Source organism: Parasteatoda tepidariorum, chromosome 7, assembly GCF_982258835.1.
Source record: "Parasteatoda tepidariorum strain Cologne lab strain chromosome 7, Ptep-v5.0, whole genome shotgun sequence".
Classification (NCBI taxonomy): Eukaryota; Metazoa; Arthropoda; class Arachnida; order Araneae; family Theridiidae; genus Parasteatoda; species Parasteatoda tepidariorum.
Window position 1 is genome coordinate 114,152,911 of NC_141761.1, and position 20,961 is coordinate 114,173,871.

Sequence of the window (20,961 nt, forward strand, 5' to 3'; positions counted from 1 at the left end):
CCATTCAAAAATTTATTTAGCAATTTTGAGTGTTTTTAGGATATAAAACCGGTAAATAAAGGTTAAAGATCGGCTGAATAAGTATTCGCCAAACTTATATCAGAATCGCCAGGTTTTGTATTTACTTTTAAGTGTTTCCCTTTGTTTTGTTAAACATAAATATTTACCTGTTTCTTATTGTATTCCACTTTGATTCTCTAACAGATCAGATAATTTTTTTAAATCTTGGCTCATTACTTATGCCAATATATTGCTTGAAGTTCAAACGGTTTGTTTAAATTTGTAATAAGATATCAATTAATTATGCGATCTTTCCTACGTTTTGGGATTTATCAATATTGTTCTTCTTGTCCTTTAAAATTCTTTCGTCAAAATGCTGAAATAAGTGATTTGTGTTCTAAAAAAATTAATGGGAGTATTTTTACAAATTCAAACTCTGGATCTTGCAATAGGATTTAATTTAAATCTAAAAATGTACTATTTCAAAAATGTCCCTATCTCCCGTTCAAATTGGCCCATAATACCATGGTTCTACCTTGTAAAATATTTCTAGGGAATTATAGACCATATTATAGGTCCGTATAGGGGCCCCACAATGCACCATTGCTATACATGTAAGCTAATGTTAAAAAGTGCGGTTTCAAAAATTTTCTTCCTTTTGAAGACTTTCAACTTAAAGTAAATAGAAAAGATGGTAACCCAAAATTATATTATTCGAAATATCTTCCTCCCGATAGACAGGAAGGAATAAGTTGTCCAAAACCAGGATCAATTTTAGGTAAGCTTAAATATAATGCAAGTATAAATTTACTAATTCTCCTCCCTTTTATTTTAATATTATTAAAGAACCAAAACTGTGTATAAAGTGTTTCTATCTAGTAATAATAATATTTTTTACTTTAAATACCAAAAGTAATAAATTTTGTAATGAACACAAAAGTTTCGGTTTGTACAAAATTTCCGAAAAACTGTGCAAATCGATTACGCAAATACGCACTTGTAACTTTTCAATATAACTTTCGCTCCAAAATGTCAGACAAATTGGCAGATATTATTACCCAACGGATATAGTAACCCAGAAATATGGGAGGTAAAGGGCTCTTTCTTGACTATAAAACACCATCCATAAACACCATTACGGTATTTGTAAAAAAAAGTTATGTACTGAAAAGCAAAATTGATGGAGTAGTACTACTAATTAGCTTAGCAGAAACGTAAAAAAAGCGCTATACTATTATTGACGACAACTTCGGTATTAGGTACTAACTGAAATTAAAAAAATAAGCTATTCACTAAAAAGTAAAATTAATAGAGAAATGGTACAAACTTATTTAGGCGAAGCATGAAAAATCACCGTACAATTATTGACGCTAGTATTTAATTTTGGTGATAGTTATTAATTAAAGCAAAAAAAGTAGGCTATGTACTAAAGAAATTAATCGTGAAATGATACCAATTCATTATATCAGCAAAATATTATTGACGCCAATGATGCTTCACTAATATTTGTAATCGATACTAGTTAAAAAAAAAAATAACAAGTTATGTACTAAAACGGATTAACGTTTAAGAGATAAGTAAAAAATTGCCATATCATTTTGGACGCCAATGGTGCTCACTTAATTTTGGAAACTGGCATAAAAAAAAAACTCTGTAAAGCAAAATTAATGGATAAAAGGTTCGTGTAAGAGAATGTTATAAAAATCATCATGCTGTGGGACGGAGTTAACGACCCTGCCTACCTTCATCCATCAAAAGGTACCTCGTGATTGAAACAAGTTAGCATATAACAGTGAATTGATGTTTAATTTTCGTAGTTGTAGTTACACCACAATGCTATTATTGACACCGATGATGCTTAATTAATTGTGATAATCTGTTCAGTTTTAATAGGCACCAAAAGTACTAGTTTAGTAAATTTGGTAATTTACTAAAATTGCATAACTACAGGGCAGTTTTATTATAGATACTGTGTTATCGAAAGAGAGATGCACTGAAGTTTAACTCATGAGTTGGCTATGCTCAGGGTTCGTGATTTTTTTGATTTTTTTAAAAAAAATCAAAAGAATCAGATTTTTTTGATTTAAATCGGATTTTTTTGATTTAAATCATATTTTTTTGATTTTTATTCAAATACACTGTAACTTTAATTTATGATTAAAGAAGAGAAGAACTTTAATTTACGATTAAAAAAAATTTTAAATGTTTAATCAAATTAACGTAATATTAAAACTATATTGTAACAATATTTTAGAAGCTCTAACTAAAATAACTTTTCATTATAATACATGGCTTTGAATGCATAGCAACCATTTTGAAACAAATGCATGATTAAAATTTAAAGACTAGATGAAATAGAGAATTTAAAGAATACTTCAGGGGTCTGTCTGGGTTTTTCTGAGAGGTACCTATTTTGTGAAAATTAAAAATTATATTAAAAAATCAACACAAATATAGTTAAAATATGGATTTATCGTTTCTTACGAGACGCAAAAATAAAATTTTAAGAAAAAGTATTTTGTGTGATTTTTCTATCATTTTTCCTAAAGTTGAATTTGTAAATTTGGCTTGGACAGACCCCTGTACTTTAACTACTAATACAACGTTTCAGTTAGCAAACCATAACTTAAATTTAAAATTGTGATTTCTTTCTTTTTTTCCTCTTGATTTTTAAAATGACAAAATAAATGTAGCAGACTGTGTTTATAAATGTAGTCATTCATCAAAAAATATTCATTTTTAATTCTATATCAAAATAGATAAGTTAAGCTTAAAAAAAAAAAAATTTGAAAATCTATGTACTCAATGGAATTTTTTTTACGAAATTTCTTTATTGAAAATTAGATAATATCAAAGATACTGTAATTATATTATGAGAAAAAAATACCAGTTAATAACCCTATTGCATCAAATAGACTTTGAAAGAGTTTGAAAGGGAAGAATGACACTATATTAAGAAAAAAACATCTGAATTCATCAGCTCCTTTTTTTTTTCTTTCTATTTTTGGCATATTAGGGTAATTTCTTTTTAATATCTCAAGCTTCAGAAATATACATTTTCCACCAATAAAATATGATCTAGATTTTAATTCACGCTTTTTCATTCAAAAGGTAGAATTTTAAATTGGTATTATTTCTTGAAAAAAATTCATGTTTATTAATTACTTTCTACAGCTATGCAAGTCTATATCAAGACAGCATTAAATGTTTACTTTCAATCTCAAGAATCAAAAGATTTTTAAAAATGTAATTCAAATGTGTTGGAATTTAACACACACCAAGAAAGTAATTTCGTTAACTAAAATTAATTAATGCAGCAATTTATTTAAATTAAATTTTAATACTAAGAAAAGAAAATAATAAAAGTATCAAAAATTTAAAACACTGTTTTTTAACTTTTAAAATCAATATATATATATAGATAAAAAAAATAGTTGATTTAAATCAATGATTTTTTAAAAAAAATCATTTGATTTAAATCATGATTTAAATCGTGATTTAAATCAAGCTGATTTAAATCAACGAACCCTGGCTATGCTAAATGATATTGAATACTTTATTTGGAAGCTATGCTGATTTTAATTCTGTAAAGCTGCCGGAAAGCATATAATAATATTAGAATTAATTTAGCTTTATTAATTGTGTTGCCCTTCAGTTTCGTGCATGACTTCGTATACTGATTATTTTATTCTGCAAAAAGAAACTAGCGCTCATCCTTATTGTGAACTATTAAAAACATACTTTGGTGAATTTAATCATGAAAAGCTACTCTGGGAATAATAATAAATAAATTAATTTAGCTCGATTAAGTGTTTTTCCGTTTCGAGCATGATTTTGTGTCGAGCTCTTTTTAGTTCTGATTGATACGAAAACGTACAAAAACGGATATTCAGCTAGGATTTTATAGAAAACCTTTTTTGAGAGATTTGGAAAATTTGTATGGATACATTAATAATATCAATGATTTTTTTAATAATTAAAACTTTTTGATAAAATGGCCAATTGTTTTCGAAAGTGGCCATTATTATAAATTGGCCGTAACAACACTTCTTAATTATGTTCTTCTTTAAAGCAATTATACAACTTTAAAACTTCCAGCAGATCTTTGCAGATTATTGCCAAACCGGATACTACAGCAAACACGAATCTGAGCACTATAGAAAGACAACTAACTGAGATCAATCAAAAAATCGATGACCTTAAATCTACAACTTCTACAACCACCGACAAAACCATACAGAGTAAACCACCAAAACCTATAGTAATAGAATCTACAGAAAATGTATCTACTAAGGATATACTGCAAAAGTTAGGAAATTCCGCACCAGAACTACCTATTAAAAAATTATACTGAAATGAAAAACTTGTTGAACTGAAGTTCCTCAGTCATTCGCAAAAAGAAAATGCTATACAATCAATTAAAGAATCAGGCCTCCATTATAAGGATAAAGAAACAAGGCTCACTTCGCTAATTTTATTGAACACACCAACGAGCTTCACAAATGAGGAAATCATCGAAATCATTAAAACCAATGGAGATTACAACGAAAACTATGACACTATCAAATTTGAAAAATCCATCCCGCACAAAAAGGAACAGGATAAGCAGCATCTAGTCATCCGAGCTACCCATCGCCTATCTCAAAGACTACTGAAGCAACAGACTTTCTATGCTGGTCTTCAGAAATTCTTCATCAAGAAACGTATCATCCTTCTTCGATGCAGAAAGTGCCAAGTAATTGGTCATCACCAAAATAATTGTGAGTACAATGTCAGTACCTGTGCCCGCTGCGGCGTAAATGGACATACATCCAACCAGTGTACTTCCAAAGATGAATTCTGCCGAAATTGTAGTGATTCGAATTATGATGATGGAACCAACTTCAACTGTGCTCATGCAGCTTCCTCGCCTACCTGTCCTTATTATCTCAAAAGACTCAAACAGCTACGCTCCGGCCAATAGGTCAAACACTGATTTTTCATTCTTCAAACTTTTACTTTTTATTCTTTTGTTTTTGTATTTCACATTTCATTTTTACAATGTTTACCCCTCTTATTTTTCTATAATTTAATCCACTTTAACTTTTTTCACTATTTTAACTCTTTCTTTTTCTTCCTTTTTTTTTTTAAGGAGAGAGAAAAAAAAATAACTTCATTTTTTTTATATATATATTTTTTCCCTCTTCTTTTCTCTTATTCTTTCTCTATTAAGCTTCCCAATATAATTTATACATTATTTGTGAATTTCTTTCTAAATTTACCTAATGGATAATCCATACATTAATGATATTAAACAATTCACAATCTCTACCGATCTTTATAAACTTAATATATTACAGATAAATCTTCAAAGAAGCAAGACCGCCATCTTTTTATTGCAAAAAACAGTTGTTGATCTTGACATTGACATAATCTGTTTTCAGGAACCATACAAACCAAAAGATTCCATAATTGGATATCCAAGTTCCTGGAAATTATTTTCTTCAGTAAACGGAAAATCCGGCATTTTTATACCCAATCAATCAATAAGCCCCCTACAGATAGATTCTCTTCAAGATTCTGTTTCGATATCAATAAACTCTTCAAATAATTTACCCTTGATCCTAATCTCATTTTATAATTCTCCATCAGACACAGACTTGAATCTAATGAAAGATCTAATTTACTATAGTAACAAAAACTTCTACAATTATCCAACAATAATTTGTGGAGACTTCAATTCACATCACAGCTTCTGGGGTTATTCAAACAACGACGCAAGGGGAGAAGTATTGTTAGATTTTATCATATCCAACAACTTAAAAATTTTAAATTCACAACCAGCATTACCGACTTTTGTAACATCTTTAACCTCATCTTTTCCAGATCTTACTCTTACAAATAACATAGATATTTTAACTTTTTCTAATTGGAATGTTCTGGATATAGAAAGTAATTCAGACCACAAATATATCTTATTACAAATCAATAACAAGTATACGTTCTCCTCTTTCACAAGGTTTAAAACTAAGTTTGGAAATCATAATAAATTTAAAAAACATTTCTCGAACTTTATTCCAGATCTAAACATTGAACTAGACAACGTACAAAATCCTATGGATCTTAATATTTTTACAAATAATCTCATTAGTAAAATTTTCTTAAGCTGCAAAACCTCCAACAAACTTAAACTTTTCAATCGTCCTACAAACACTTCTTGGTGGACAGCACAACTTTCAATCCACAAAAAAGAATTACAAGCAATTAAAAGACGTTTTCAGAGATCAAATTTTGATGAAGAAATTAAAAAATATAAAGCTATTTACAAGCAAAAAAGAGCACAATACAAAAAACTTATTATCAAAGCAAAGTACAATAGTTGGCAATATCTCTGTGAAAGCATTAAAAATCCCCATGGAGCTCATTATAAGTCATCCTTTAAAACAAACTCCTATCCGACCATCTTAACTCAGATTTATGACACTAACTGTCCAATAGAAGAAGCCAAGAATGTTCTTCATAATCTTTTCCCGGATGACAATGTCATCCAACAAAACAAATTCAGCTATCAAAATAAAAATCCAGATCCTCCCTTCAACCACAATGAACTTCAACGTCTTCTTAGAACACTAAACAACAAAAAAGCACCTGGCATAGATGGCATTGATTATATAATCGTTAAAAACTTATTCATGTTTTTCGGTCCACTTATCCTAAATTTTTTCAACAAATGTCTCACTCTGGAAGTCTTCCCTGACCATTTCAAAAAAGGGCAAGTTTTACTTTTTCTTAAAAGAGGCAAAAATCCCAACGTTTTATCTTCATACCGTCCTATAACACTACTTCCTTGTTTGGGTAAATTCCTAGAGAAATTAATCGTTAAGAGACTAACTTTTCATTTAGAGAAACTCAACGCACTGTCTGATTTACAATACGGTTTTAGATTTGGTAAATCGGTCAATATAGCTCTAGAAAATTTCAAAGATAACCTATCACTTTTAAAAAATAATCACAAACACGTCGCCGCAATATCGCTCGACATCAAAGGGGCATTTGACAATATCCAGTATGATCTAATTAATAGAGAATTGTCAATGTACCAAGTCCCATCCAATCTTTGTTTTATAATAGAAAGCATCAATACGAACAGGCAAGCCATCTTAGCAACAAATCGGGGATACGTAACAAAAACAATTCAAAAAGGCTGCCCACAAGGGTCTTGTATAGGACCGACTGCGTGGAATTTAGTAATTAATAACCTTTTGAAAATGCAGTTTGAAAATTCCATAATACAAGCCTTTGCAGACGACTTGATAATTCTTACATATGCCAACTCTAGGAGGCAGTTAGAACAAGTATCGAATCTAACTCTAAATAGTATTCACAATTGGATCACCAACAATTCTTTAACTCTTTCAATTGATAAAACAGCCTATATACATTTTTACAACACTAACAGGGGTGCAATCTTCAAAATTAACAACGAAAAAATTAAGCAAACAAATCATATTAGGTACCTTGGAGTTGTAATCGATAAAAAATTGAATTGGGGTCCTCATGTCAATATCCTTAAAGAAAAGGCAAACACTCTTCTTAATTCTCTTTACAAAATCAATAATAAATCTTGGGGAATAAATCAAAAAGCAAGAAAACTCATTTATAACACAGTAATAGTCCCCTCTCTAGCACATGGTTGAAATATTTGGGCAAAAAAAATATCTCACCCCGGATATCTAGAACCTTAATTTCGATTCAACGCAAATTCCTTTTGAATATGACCAGGGCATACCACTCTACCCCCACGGCAGCTCTTCATGTTTTAACAAATATTCCCCCCCCCCTTCCAGACCAGATTATGCTCTTGTCATGCTCAACAACATTAACTCAAATTTAAAAAAATGCATTCTTCCATCAGATAAGTTATAATCATCAGGACTATGAAAACAAATTAAAAGTGCCAATTTATCACCCATCTTATTATATAAAAAACAAAGTCTCTTTAACTGAGCAAGGTAACTACGACTTTAGAAAAGATACCAACTTCTTCACAGACGGTTCCAAAACTGAAACAGGCACTGCATTCGCATTTCTTAACAATGCTCATTCACAAACCTTCACATTGGATATTAACAACTCTATTTTTCAGGCCGAACAATTGGCAATATTAGAATGTGTAAAACACATCAAAAATAACTCAAACTTTAACAGACAAATAAATTACATAATCCGGTCAAACTCTAAAGCCTCAATAACATCAATTAAAGACGCAGGATCAACTAACCTCATAACCAAAGACATTCAACATGCACTAATGGACACCGCGATTCAAATCTCTTGGATTAAAGCGCATAGCAATAAAGAAGGTAATGAGAGAGCGGACGAATTGGCCAAAAAAGCAACACAAAGCATTAAAAATTATTCATTTCCTCTCCCTGTTTCACACCTAAAACAATCTCTTAAAAAATCTTTATCTAGTAATTGGCAAAACCAATGGAATAATTCCGATAGAGGAAGACGTCTGTTTAACATCATCAATAATGTCAACTACTTTAATTCAATTCCAATTAAACAAGTCATCTGGTTCCTAACAGGTCACGGCCCTTTTCCTTCTTTCTTTCATTACCTTCATATCTCGGATACAAACCTTTGTACCTGTGGTCAACCAGGTACACCAGAGCATTACTTATCAACTTGTCTTTACACAATATCATGGCATACACGACTTTCAAACATTAATAATTTACATATTTGGCAAAAAAAAAATTCTTACAAATAAAACATTAAACTCTAAATTAATTAACGTAATGAATTTTCTAGCAGAAAACGACTCCTTATAAAAATTTTAATTAAACCTGACTTTTTCTGTAATCTTGATAGTGTTTAACAGTTTTTGATTTTGTCCTACATTATACATTTCGTCCTCGTTTACATTTTCTTTATTTGTTTTCTTTTTGCTTCTTTTGTTTCAATTATTATGTATATAACAAAATTCGCTTCATTTATTGTTCTCTTTGCTTCGATTTTTTTTTTTTTTATTTTTTTTTTTTTTATAAATTTAAGTAATGTGATACGAATTATTGTCATCTTTATTGTCATCTGTATTGTGCAGTTATCAGCTTTGTGCGAGCTAGACTGTAGTCCAGACGTGGACTATACGGTTAAGGGTTTTGCAAACCTAGGTACGTGTCCACGTCTGGAAGAAAAAAAAAAAAAAAAAAAAAAAAAAAAAAAAAAAAAAAAAGCAGATCTTTGATAGTGATTTCAAGTATATAAAAGAGTTTCTTTCAAAATGTATTATTTTCAGTGTATATTATTTTGTAACAGGAAAATGGAAATTTAATATATAAATCAAAACATTAGATTCAGTGTGCCATCTAAAATTCGAATAATATAATTTATATCAAAACACGAATAAAAAAAATTTGAGTTTATGGCACATGATCTGATTATTTTTAAAATTTAGTCTTTACCTGGGAATGGCCCCTGTTTCTGTACTTGAAGCCGAGCACTTTGCGATAGAGTTTAACGAGGAGAGTATCTTCGCAGACCTGATCAGAGTGGTCACCCACCCACTAACAACCATTGAAGCGAGATTCTATTGCGTCCATGGGGTTTATTAGAACGACCCTATCACAACAAAATTTTCTTTACCTGCAGTGAACAACAATGGGAGCTTTGTTGTCAGGTTTGTATCTCCGGGTTTGTTGAATAAGTGCAACTAGTGGCAATGTCTCCGTAGGAACCATGTGATCCGGCCAGCCAGTGTAATGAAAGTGACGTACACTGCGAGAAGTGCTTTCACCTTCCTAAAAATACAAATAATTCGCTTAATAAGATAAAACAATTTATTCCAAAATTTCAAAAACTATAGAATTCTATATTACGCAAAAATTTTGAGATTTTTTATCATACGTTAAAAGTTGTGCTACAGTCCATAAAGCAATATCTAACATTTTTTCTATAGGTTTGTATTTATTACGACTTTACAGAGTGTTCAGAATTAAAGTAAATAATTTAGGCGTTGAAAATTGATGAAGCAAAGAAAGGTGAAAAAAGTTTATCAAGATAGGGTGAATTGAGGAAAAGGGGTCTAAAAAGAAAAAACCAAGGCGACTGCTGAAAAAAAAAGGTCTTGACCTTTCTCAAATTTTTTAAGCAATCAAACGGGTTTCGATATTTTTAAGCCAAAATTTTTCGTTATTGATTTTTTAGATTTCGAAAAAGCTTTTCTTATATCCTTGATTGAAAATTAGTTTGGTTGTTACACTGCAAAAAAAAAAAACTTTGGATCACCAACACTTTAGGTACATCATCCTTAAAATCTATTTTACTGTAAAATCCTTTTTCACAGAAATATTTATTTAATTAGAGTCATTCAGTGATTTTGCTGTAATTATCACTGCAAAAATTACGGTGTTTCAGGTTTTTTTGTGCCCTAACGCAGTGTTCCCCAACCTCCGGTCCGCGGACCGGTACTGGTCCGTGGATCAAATGGTACCGGGCCGTCCATTTTATTGAAGCTGAATTCAAATTCCTAGGTATATATCCAAAATAAAAAATATCTGTGTTCCATTAAAATTTTATTTATTTAAAAAAAGGAACCCCCGAAGGTAGTGACATAAATTTTTTAATGTTTGTAAAGTATCATTGTCTCCGATTACCCCCAGATGAAACCGTCTCATTGCAAAGAAACAAGCTCAAGGTTCTGATTGATTTAACGTTCTAGTAAGTTAAAATGTTAAATAATTTTATATTTATTTTTTCTTGAAACTGTATTTTATTTTGAAGGCATGTTTAAATACAATTAAATTAAATTAATAAATAAAAATAATCTAAAATATAAACAATCAACTCCCCCCTCCCTCAGCAGGCCGCGGTAAAATTATCAAACGTTGACAGGTCCGCGGTGATAAAAAGGTTGGGGAACACTGCCCTAACGTATTCCGGTTAAAATAGATTTTATAATAAAAAGTACTGGCTCGCTGAATACTTAGAACGATAATTTAATCCGAAATTTTTTACAGTGTATCATCTACACTGTTTATCACTTCTATTTTTCAATAATTTCAAATTTCATTTCATCTTTGAGCCTTTAAAATTTTATCCTTAAATTAATAATATCGCCCTTAAATTAATAATATATATTGTATGCTTTGAAATAAACATATATAAGGTAATTATCAGAAAAAAATTTCAAGTTAAAATCTTCGGAATTGTTTTTTCAATTATTAATTTAGTTAAGCTAATTAATACTTTTATAGAGAACTGTGTAGTTTGCAGACATTTTGTAGTTTTCAATTATTTCGTGGCATTCAGTGTCAGGAAAATGACAGCCTGGATAATGATATTTTATAGCTTTTTTCCCTCACGTTCTTTTGACACTATTACTATGTGTTGTTAAAAACAAGACTTTTTAAAAGAGCTCACACTAGATAATATAGTTTACAATATTAATGATTTAGAAAAGGAATGAAAATGTTAACGAACTGTTTTTTTTTATAAACTCGTTAAACAGATTTTTCTATCTTTTAACTGGATGCAGAAAATCCTCAGCGGCCATGTCGTATGATTATGCGGCATGTAAAAGATCCCTGGAGTGCCTTATTGACTTTTGGCAATTCCGGCAAAATTAAATTCCTAGTGCACTTTAGCATCCAAATAGAGTCTCGGTGCTGCCATCTAGCGTGGCAGAAACTAGACGTCCACCTTAACATGACCAACGGTATCTCACCCATTGTGGTGGTCCTGAAAGAGTGGATACCACCTCTGGGGAACCCACTAAGTCTGTTCATCGGCAAGACAGATTGTGCAGCTCATAGGAAATAAAAAAATCTTTTTGCTGAAAGACTGGTATTAACATGTTATACATTTAAATGAAAATAATTAAGGCTAACGTTATTTATGTACATTTCAGAAAGAAGAAAATAAGTGCAGATTATTGACCGAAAAACTTATTTTTACAAAATTTCTAGAAATTGCTTCTTGTACGCAGACTCGAGAAATGCCTTTTAACAGTTTAGAAGTTAAAAAATTAGTCAGAGAATAAAAAGCATATGCAGTTTTAAAGAAAGTAACTATTGAAAATATCGCTCGGGAATTTTAACTATGTCTGATTACAGTTATTTTATACCTTAAATTTTAAGATATGTATTTATTTGTTAAACTTCTTCCAATTAAATACACATTGTTACAGTTAATAGTAGTTACTGGTAGTAAATTTCTTCCAAATAAAAAAAAAAACTTTTTTACTGCTGGCATTTAATATTTTCCTGATAAGTAACAGGCCTGCAATCTGCTATAAATGAAGGAAGCATGATGAGCCACATTTATCGTTTTTATTCATAAATCAGGAAAGTAACAAGTTTCAGAAAAACAAATTGACGTTTTCATCCATAAAACTAGAAAAACACAATTTATGCGTATCTATATTGTACTTTCATCGATATGATCCGCGAACTATTATTAAATGAAATTAATGTTAATACAATGATAACAGACTTACAGCATTTGCATAACCCTGTACTTGAGTGAGTTTTATTAATTTTATCCTGATGACAATAGAAAAAATATGAAAGTCAACGAGGGAAAATTTGATCCTGCCATGTGATTTTCCGACCAATAAAAAAGTGTAAAAAACTGTCTGACTACTATTATATTTTTATTATATACTTTTTCATGATAAACTGTAAAAAAAAAAAAGATTAATTGGGAAAGAGCATTTTAAAATGATTGCGAATTATGATTACCTTTGTTACAGAAAATGTCCGTACAACATGATGCATTTTTTCAAATTCGTGTTTTGAAATCAAAGTCACTGTAATATTACCATACTTTTCAAATTCTTCCGGCCAATATTTATCAACCTTTCTCTAAAAAGATAAAATAAACAAGCAGTAGTTAAAAGGCTTGAAATAATTACAAATACTAAATGGTCGTCAAAATTCCATTACTGTCCGTTACAATTAAAACTACTATCTTTGTGTTTTAATAGAAAGTTATAAAATTTGGTACATACATTAAATGGAGAAATTAAATCTGAAATAAAGTAATTAGTACATGACGATTTATGAAACGGGGGCAGTTTTTGAAAATCAATCAGTAATTACCATTGTTCCCCGTATCATTGCAGAAGAAAGAATGAGAATTTATTTGTAAAATTGTTTTGCTAACTGTGCGTCGAGAATATCGGTTGTTTTAAATAAAACACGCAAAAGCTGCACGGCCCCGAGCGAATATCATTGTTTTGGTAAAAACTTTTCATTTCACGGATATTGTTTGTTTGTACCGGGAAGCATAATACCTATCCTTACCACTACTCAAACAAAAACGAAATTTTGATTGGATCTTTTGTCGACGTAATCAGTGACGTAGTATTTCTATTTCATTCTACTATATTTTGTAGCATGGCAGAAGTTTGTACATTTACTAACGTGAAATGTCAGTTTTTTCACTTTTCATTCATTTATAAATGATATTATTTCTTCCAAAGTTTGGACAAATGTTGCAGACATTGTCATATTTATAAATTTTAGCCATATTTATTGTATTGAATTCATAAATTCTGAGTATCACTTAAACTAATTGAGTGATACTGCAATCACAGTTTAATTTCCTTGATAAATTCTGATAGTCACCAAAGAATGGAAAAAAGAAAAGTTTGAAATCGATACTTATCGGATTAGGTTATTTTTATTTCTCTCAGTTCAGTATTTCACATGTGATGCACTCTTTTATAATAAAATTAAACTAAAACAATCTACATTAAATGCATTGTACCTACTTATAGCTTCATTTAAATGTTTCTTCGCGTTTCTTTTAATGTTTTATGTTATAAAATATAATGTATGTAACATAAATTATACCATACATTAATATTCTATAATGAAATATTTGTCTTGAGGTGATAAATGTTATCATGTTATTTGTTATCGTTACTTATTATTGAAAATGTCACACTATGGATCTGAATAGCATGCTTTTCATTAAAAATCTTTTTTTTTTCCTCAGCTGACCCATATGATAAATTTAATTTAGAAACTTTAAGAGCAACATGATGTGCTTGAAAAACTCGTAAACATTTTTGTTGTAATTTAAAATTATTCTTTCTTTGCTTCAGTGTAGAATCTTATTATTATTATGAAATTGTTATTAATTTTTTTTAATGTTTTAATAACAAGATTCACTACTTAATGCAGAACTTGAATCTGTAAAAAAATGACTTTTATTTTTATCGTTTAATAACATTCAAAATGGTCTACATATTTCGAAGTGAAATTTTCCCTATAACGAATTTTTAAGACATTAGATTTCGAATATTTTATGTTTATCTTTTTTATTTTCTGAATTTTGAAGCAAATTGCATTTAAAAGTTGGCATTTCTGAGTAACCGATTCACTTTTTGATGTGCTTGTTTTTTTTTTTTGGAATCCCTTTTCTTATTTTTTCTTATTTTTTTTCTTTCTTTTTTTTTTTTTTGGAATCTTCTCTGAAATATTTAACACTCCTTTATATCATTTATTACTTAGTTTTTAATTAAAAGTTACGTTTTTCTGAAATTATCACACAGATTAAAAAAAGTTTTAACATTTATACCTGCAAAATGTGTCCACTATAAATGAACAATCGATTTCTTAGTTGCTCATCATAAGTTTATGAAATAACATAAGTTAAAAAACGGGTAGGATCACTGCAACCGAGTACTCATTATTGAGGGGTTAGATAGTGTCTCAAAAGGGCCAAAAACAACTTTTATTGTAAAATAATTACCAAGAAAACAAATAATAAATTGTGGAAAAAAGTAGTGGTACCAAAGAAATTTAACAGTAGTCTATTAACTGCTTATCAATATATACAGTGCGATCTCAATTTCATGGTACAAAATTTATGGGTAGGTACAAGTCATTGTGACAATTATTTATTGTATAGGAATGTATGACCTCAAGTGAGGCATAAATAGGAGAAATAAAAAAGAAATGGAGTTGCCAGTAGAGTATAGTAGATCAGCCATTCAACATGATGCGTCACAATAGGGGAGACTTAACGTATGCTGAAAAAGCAGACGGCCGTGCAAATGGTAACGGCGGAACTGCGCAACTAATTATCACGCGCAGTTTCCTGATCGACCAATACCGGATTGCAGAATTTTTCAGCGGTTACATCGTCAACATAGTGAAACAGGTTCGTTCCACGTCACCAGACATGAAACTGATCGACAAAGAGCATTACGCACTTGAAGCCTGGAAGAAAGCCTCTTAAACGTTGCGGCTGATAGGCCCGAGTCCAAGAGCGTAAGTGTGAGTGATCAGACTATTTGTAGAGTGTTAGATGAAAATAGCATACACCTTTTCCATTTTCAGGGAGTACAAGCCTTGAATCTGACAGGATGTCCTCTCCGTCTGAACTTCAGAAAGTGGGTGGTACACAAGGGCTCCGGCAGAAAAATATTAAAGGGGGTGCAACCCTCCCCCCCCCAAATAAAAAAAAATTACAAAATATTCTATTATTACATTTTGTTTTGTTATTACATATACTTTCATCTGTTAATTTTTTTCAAAATTCATTTCTTCATTGTTAACAAAATATTTATAAAAAGGTACAATTTCTTGTACTTGCAAATTTTGCCAAAATCTGTGAAACACGCTGGTCGGAAAAGTACAAGAGTATCAGACGATTTTCTGAAAAGTTCGTTACAATTTTAAAAGCTTTTGAGGACCTTACAGAAAAAGCGGCAAACAAAAACACCAAAGTGAAAGCTAATATACTTTTATCAGCTGCTGCAACGCCAACATACATTGTTTCACTTTTTGTTATTGCTACTTATTCTGCCAAACTTGAACCTGTGTGTCATCAGTTGCAAAAAGTAAACACAGATCTAAAAGAAGTAACTGATTACGTAGTCAAATTGATAGATGTGCTGCAAACTCCTCAAAACAATGCTTCTGAAGAGTTTACTGTAATTTTCACGAAAGCAGAACATATTTGCGAAGAATTAGGCATTGAAATGAATCGATCTCGAGGGGCATCTAGACAAGTTTATAGATCGAATGTGCCTTCTGAAAACGCAAAAGAATTTTTCAGGAAATCAATCTTTATTCCTTATTTGGACTCTATTATATCTTCGTGGAAAGACCGTTTTTCTTCTACACAAAGAAAAGCATTTTCACTCTTACAGCTTCATCCGAATGCAATGAGCAAACTGGACAAAGCGTCACATCTTGAAGTTTTAGATGACACGTATATAATATGTATAAAGATCTGCTCTCATCGAATTTCATCACTGAAGCTACAACGTGGTACGAAAATGTGGAGAAATAGAGAAATTCTTTCGAATCCCTCGAATACATCGATTTAGTTATTGGCGATCGAAGTGGGCTGCAGGTGGCGTAGAGCAGAACTCTCTACCTATGGCAACACTTCACATGCTTTCCCCATCATCGTATGGAGAGTCATAGAGGAAGGAAGTACGTTAGTTTCTCTCTTGATTTTCATGTGGATTAAAATCTTTTAAGCTGTAAAACTATATGGAACTGAACACTACATTAAACATAGTTCTAAAGCAAAGCATCACGGAAATTTTAAAAAATATTTTTATTAAATGAAAAGGTAAAATATTAAGAAAAGGGAAAATATCGTAGTACATTCCTATACAACTGAAAAGAGGAGGAGAAAGAAGAGAGAAGGGCCAAAGGCATGAAACCGGTCTCTCCCCAGAATTCGAGTGCCAATTGAGGCCACACCGTTTTACCCATCTGCAGCGGAGGCAATCAAAATTGGCCTAACTCTTCCAGCTACTACGTGCACTTTTAGTACAATGCGACGCATCAAAACATGGAATCAGTCTACAATGTCTTACTAGAGATTAAGTAGTTTGTGCATGCTCAATGCGCATAAGTTATGACTCAGATAAGATGACTCAGAATTCATTGAAAAATTTATAAACAGATTTGGACAGCAAACAAGACGATTAAAATTCCATTAATTAAAACAAATAATTACTTAATTATTTGTTTTTGAATAAAAATATTTTTAATAAAAATTTTTTATAACTAAATTGTTTTTCGGTATCTCTTTAATTGTTTAAAAAAAAGCGAGGGGTGCAAGTGCACCTCCTTGCGCCCCCCTGCCGGCGCCCTTGGTGGTACAGCAATGTGCGCTGCAGTCAAACTTCATAGCTCATGTGCTATTTACAGATGAGACGACGTTTACACGCGAGCACACGCGAGAGTGTCTTTAATGCGCCCAATTTCCACGTGCGGGAAACCAAGACCCCAATGCAACGCGACCACATGATTATCAACAAAGATTCTGTGTGAATGTGTGGGCTGGAAGACAGGGACAGTGATAACGTATTTTATGACGTCAAACCCCGCCTCCTTCCAAACGCGTTCCAAACATTTTTTCGAACGAACCATTTCAATGGCATTTCCTATGTGAATTTAAGACGGCAAGATTTTTAGTTTATTATTGAAATAAATAAATTTATATAGCGCTTCTAAGGGACTTATTCCTAATTTAAGTAGTTTTCTTTATACGGGGTATCAGTAGATTTTACGAGTTAAGTGCATTAAATGCTATAAAAAAAAGTTTCAAAAGGGTCAAGTTATCTTTAATTTCGATGTATTAAAATTTAAGCGTCAATATTTTTAACTCTTGTTTTATGTTTATAATAATGTCTTATTTTATTTAGAATTTGTTACATATTCTTGATCTACCTCTAATTTTTTTCTTTAGTTATGGATAGGCATGCATTGTTTTAAAACGTTTTGTAATTTTTAATCTATAATTAGATTGTATTTATCAATACTAATGTCTGTTTATTTAATTATGTCTGATGATTAAATTTGTAGTTATTGTAAACTTTGTTTGCTTAAGAATTTCTGATTATTGCTGCTAATTCTCATTAGCTTTAGTTTCTAACAACTAAATAGGAATAAATTGTGTTACTAACTTATTTAATATGTATACATATTGTTAAATATGCACAGAGTTTTTGTTTAAACTGAGATTTATTTTGACTTGAGATTTTTTCTTGTTTATATTTGTCAACATCATCATTAATTAGTTTTTAACAATAGTTTTATGCATTTATTTTTTGAGAAAATTAAGATACCTTATTATTAGATAATTAATATTAGATTATTCTTAACGTTACTAGTGTAATGCTATGTTAATGTGTAGTGTTATGATAGTGCAGTGTAGTGTTATGTTAAAAGGGTCAATACTGTGTTTAGTTTCCAAAATTTTAATATATAGAATAGCTAAATTATTTTAAAATTTTAAATTTCTAATTTTCATTTTAAAATGTGAGAGGAACAATTTTTTTAGGTGTTATATATGAATTTATCTTAAAATCTCAGATTCCTATTTTATTCGATAAGAAAGTGCAACATGAATTTTTTTAGAATTCTTTAAAACATACTTATCCCATACATAAACTTTTATTTAACAGTCATATTTATTAATCTATGTATTCACATAGGTGTTTAAATTTTACTTATTTAATAATATTAATTTCGCATGCATTTCAAATAAAGATAATTCAAATTTTTAAGAAATTTTTTAATTTAGAAACTTAACTCTTTAATGCATGTATACATATTTAGTTATACAGATTTTATATTTGGAAAATGTTACTGTTATCACTTTTTATAGAATAAAATTTGCATTTGACATTCTAAATCAAAATTTTTTAAATTACCTTCATAGTAATATTTTATTTGTTACAGTGAACGTAACATTCAAGTCATCCAAATTTATTCTATGTATCACATAGAATAAATTCACATAGAATAAATATTCACCAAATCTATGTATTCACATAGGTGTTTAAATTTTACTTATTTAATAATATTAATTTCGCATGCATTTCAAATAAAGATAATTCAAATTTTTAAGAAATTTTTTAATTTAGAAACTTAACTCTTTAATGCATGTATACATATTTAGTTATACAGATTTTATGTTTGGAAAATGTTACTGTTATCACTTTTTATAGAATAAAATTTGCATTTGACATTCTAAATCAAAATTTTTTAAATTACCTTCATAGTAATATTTTATTTGTTATAGTGAACGTAACATTCAAGTCATCCAAATTTATTTCATAATTTGGTTGTAAATATGTTTTAAGACCTGTCAACTCTTTTGTTTACATAAATTTTTTTTTTTTACTTCCTATCATTTTAGCTCAAATTTATTGGTAAATTTACTATTTTAAAAACGTGTATCTTAAATGCTTTATAATTTTCACTAATTTATCTGACTTTATTCATGCTCCTTACATAACTTTTTAATTTGTTTTAAAATTTTCATTATTATTTACAGTTAATAAGTTGTCTCAATATTATTAAAAAAAATTGATTTAATATAATATACATATTTTAAGAAAAATTAAACATAAATTAGAAATAACATTTTCCAAATAATAAGATGCACAAATTTCCGATTTCCATATTATAACTACAATTTATATGGTAAATATTAATTACAAATTCTCCCAATCATACATATAAAAAGTTTTCATAATCATTTACAATTAATAAGCTACTTCAATTAATATCATAAAAAGAGATTAACATAATATTAATATATGCAACACTTTTTCTTGCCATTTCAGTGGTTAAATTCGACTCTATATTAATATATTCAAAGATTTAGTTGACCCACTTTTAACTACATGAGAAACGCCATATTGTTTGCTCCGTTCAAAACAAAGTTTGGAACGAAGAGAGCTAGTGACGTCGTTGATGACGTAGGACTAACCCTGTCTGACGCGACTTAATGACGCATGTTATCTTATTTTTCTGGAATCCAGAACTACTGCAGGATGTTCCGTTCGAGATTCGTAACCACATGTGGTTTCAGCATGACGGGAAACCAGCCCTCTTCAGCATTAATGTGCGCACTTATCTGAATGCCACGCAAGAGGCGCAATGGATTGGTCGTAGTGAACCAGTCCCTTCACCAACCAGATCTCCCGATTTATCGACCTCGATTTTTTTATGGGGAAAAAAAAGCTTCACCGACACTGTCAAGCATGTATCACTACAGGTGGATGCAATTTTGAATAGTTATTGTAATTGACAAGTGTAAATATTACACTTGTCAATTAACACTTTGTCTTTCCTTTCGCATCTTATTGTTTATGTTTGCGCCTCACATGGGCGGATCTACGTATGGGCTCTTTGGGCTGCAGCCCAGGGCCCCGTGGATACAAAGGGCCCCAGTCCCCACTGAAAACAATAGGTGATATTTTGAATTAAAAAAAATATCTTATATTAAAAAAAAAACTATAATAAGGTTGGCAACCCTGAGATCAATCAACCCACGCATGTGCGCGTCTATCGAACGGAACGGCGAATTCCCCGTCGCTTGTTTTTGGTCAGTGTATTTTTTCGCGTCTATTACGGGGGCCACGCCGCTTAACGCCCGACGTAATTTTTTTCTTCTTCCGCACTTCTGTTCTTGTCGTCAAAGGGACAAACTTGTTTAGTTTACTAATGAATGATAACTTAAAAGTTATAAAGACCGGACCTTTCTCTTATTTTACTTATAATTGAAAGTACATAATCAGTATAAGAAAAGATTTCCTGCTCTTAGTTGGTAAGTAAAAAGAATAATAAATCATGTTTTTTTTTTTTGCTTTTAATGTATTTTTTCAATACTAAATGAACTTTTTAATCGATTTTCAATGATAATTTACGAATTACTGCACTCATTACAAAGTATTAAAATGTGACGTGAAGAACAATATTACATAGATTATCTCGTTCCCTGCTTATTACCAGAAAATTATCAAGTTCATTGTTAATTTTCAGAAAAATATCAAAGTCTTATTTTATAATATGTCTGGTAGAAAATATAAAAGTGGAGCTGAGAAACGGAAATTACAGTTAGATCGAGAAAAGGAAAGAAAGAAATGTGCAAAAATTGAAATTTTTTTTCAAATTAAAACGTAAAAACGAGAATGAAATAGCTACAAAT

At 30.3% G+C, this 20,961-nt stretch overlaps 1 protein-coding gene across 1 annotated transcript in view; it reads right to left on the minus strand.

The window, feature by feature from the left end:
- LOC107441452 (receptor-type tyrosine-protein phosphatase T) overlaps positions 1-20,961 on the minus strand; it is a 70,424-nt gene that overhangs the window by 17,471 nt on the left and 31,992 nt on the right. Inside the window, exons 7-8 of the mRNA XM_071182998.2 lie at positions 12,726-12,848; positions 9,631-9,785 (exon numbers count right to left, since the gene is read on the minus strand). Of these exons, the coding sequence (XP_071039099.1) occupies positions 9,631-9,785; positions 12,726-12,848 (278 nt within the window). The remainder of the gene's footprint in view (positions 1-9,630; positions 9,786-12,725; positions 12,849-20,961) is intronic.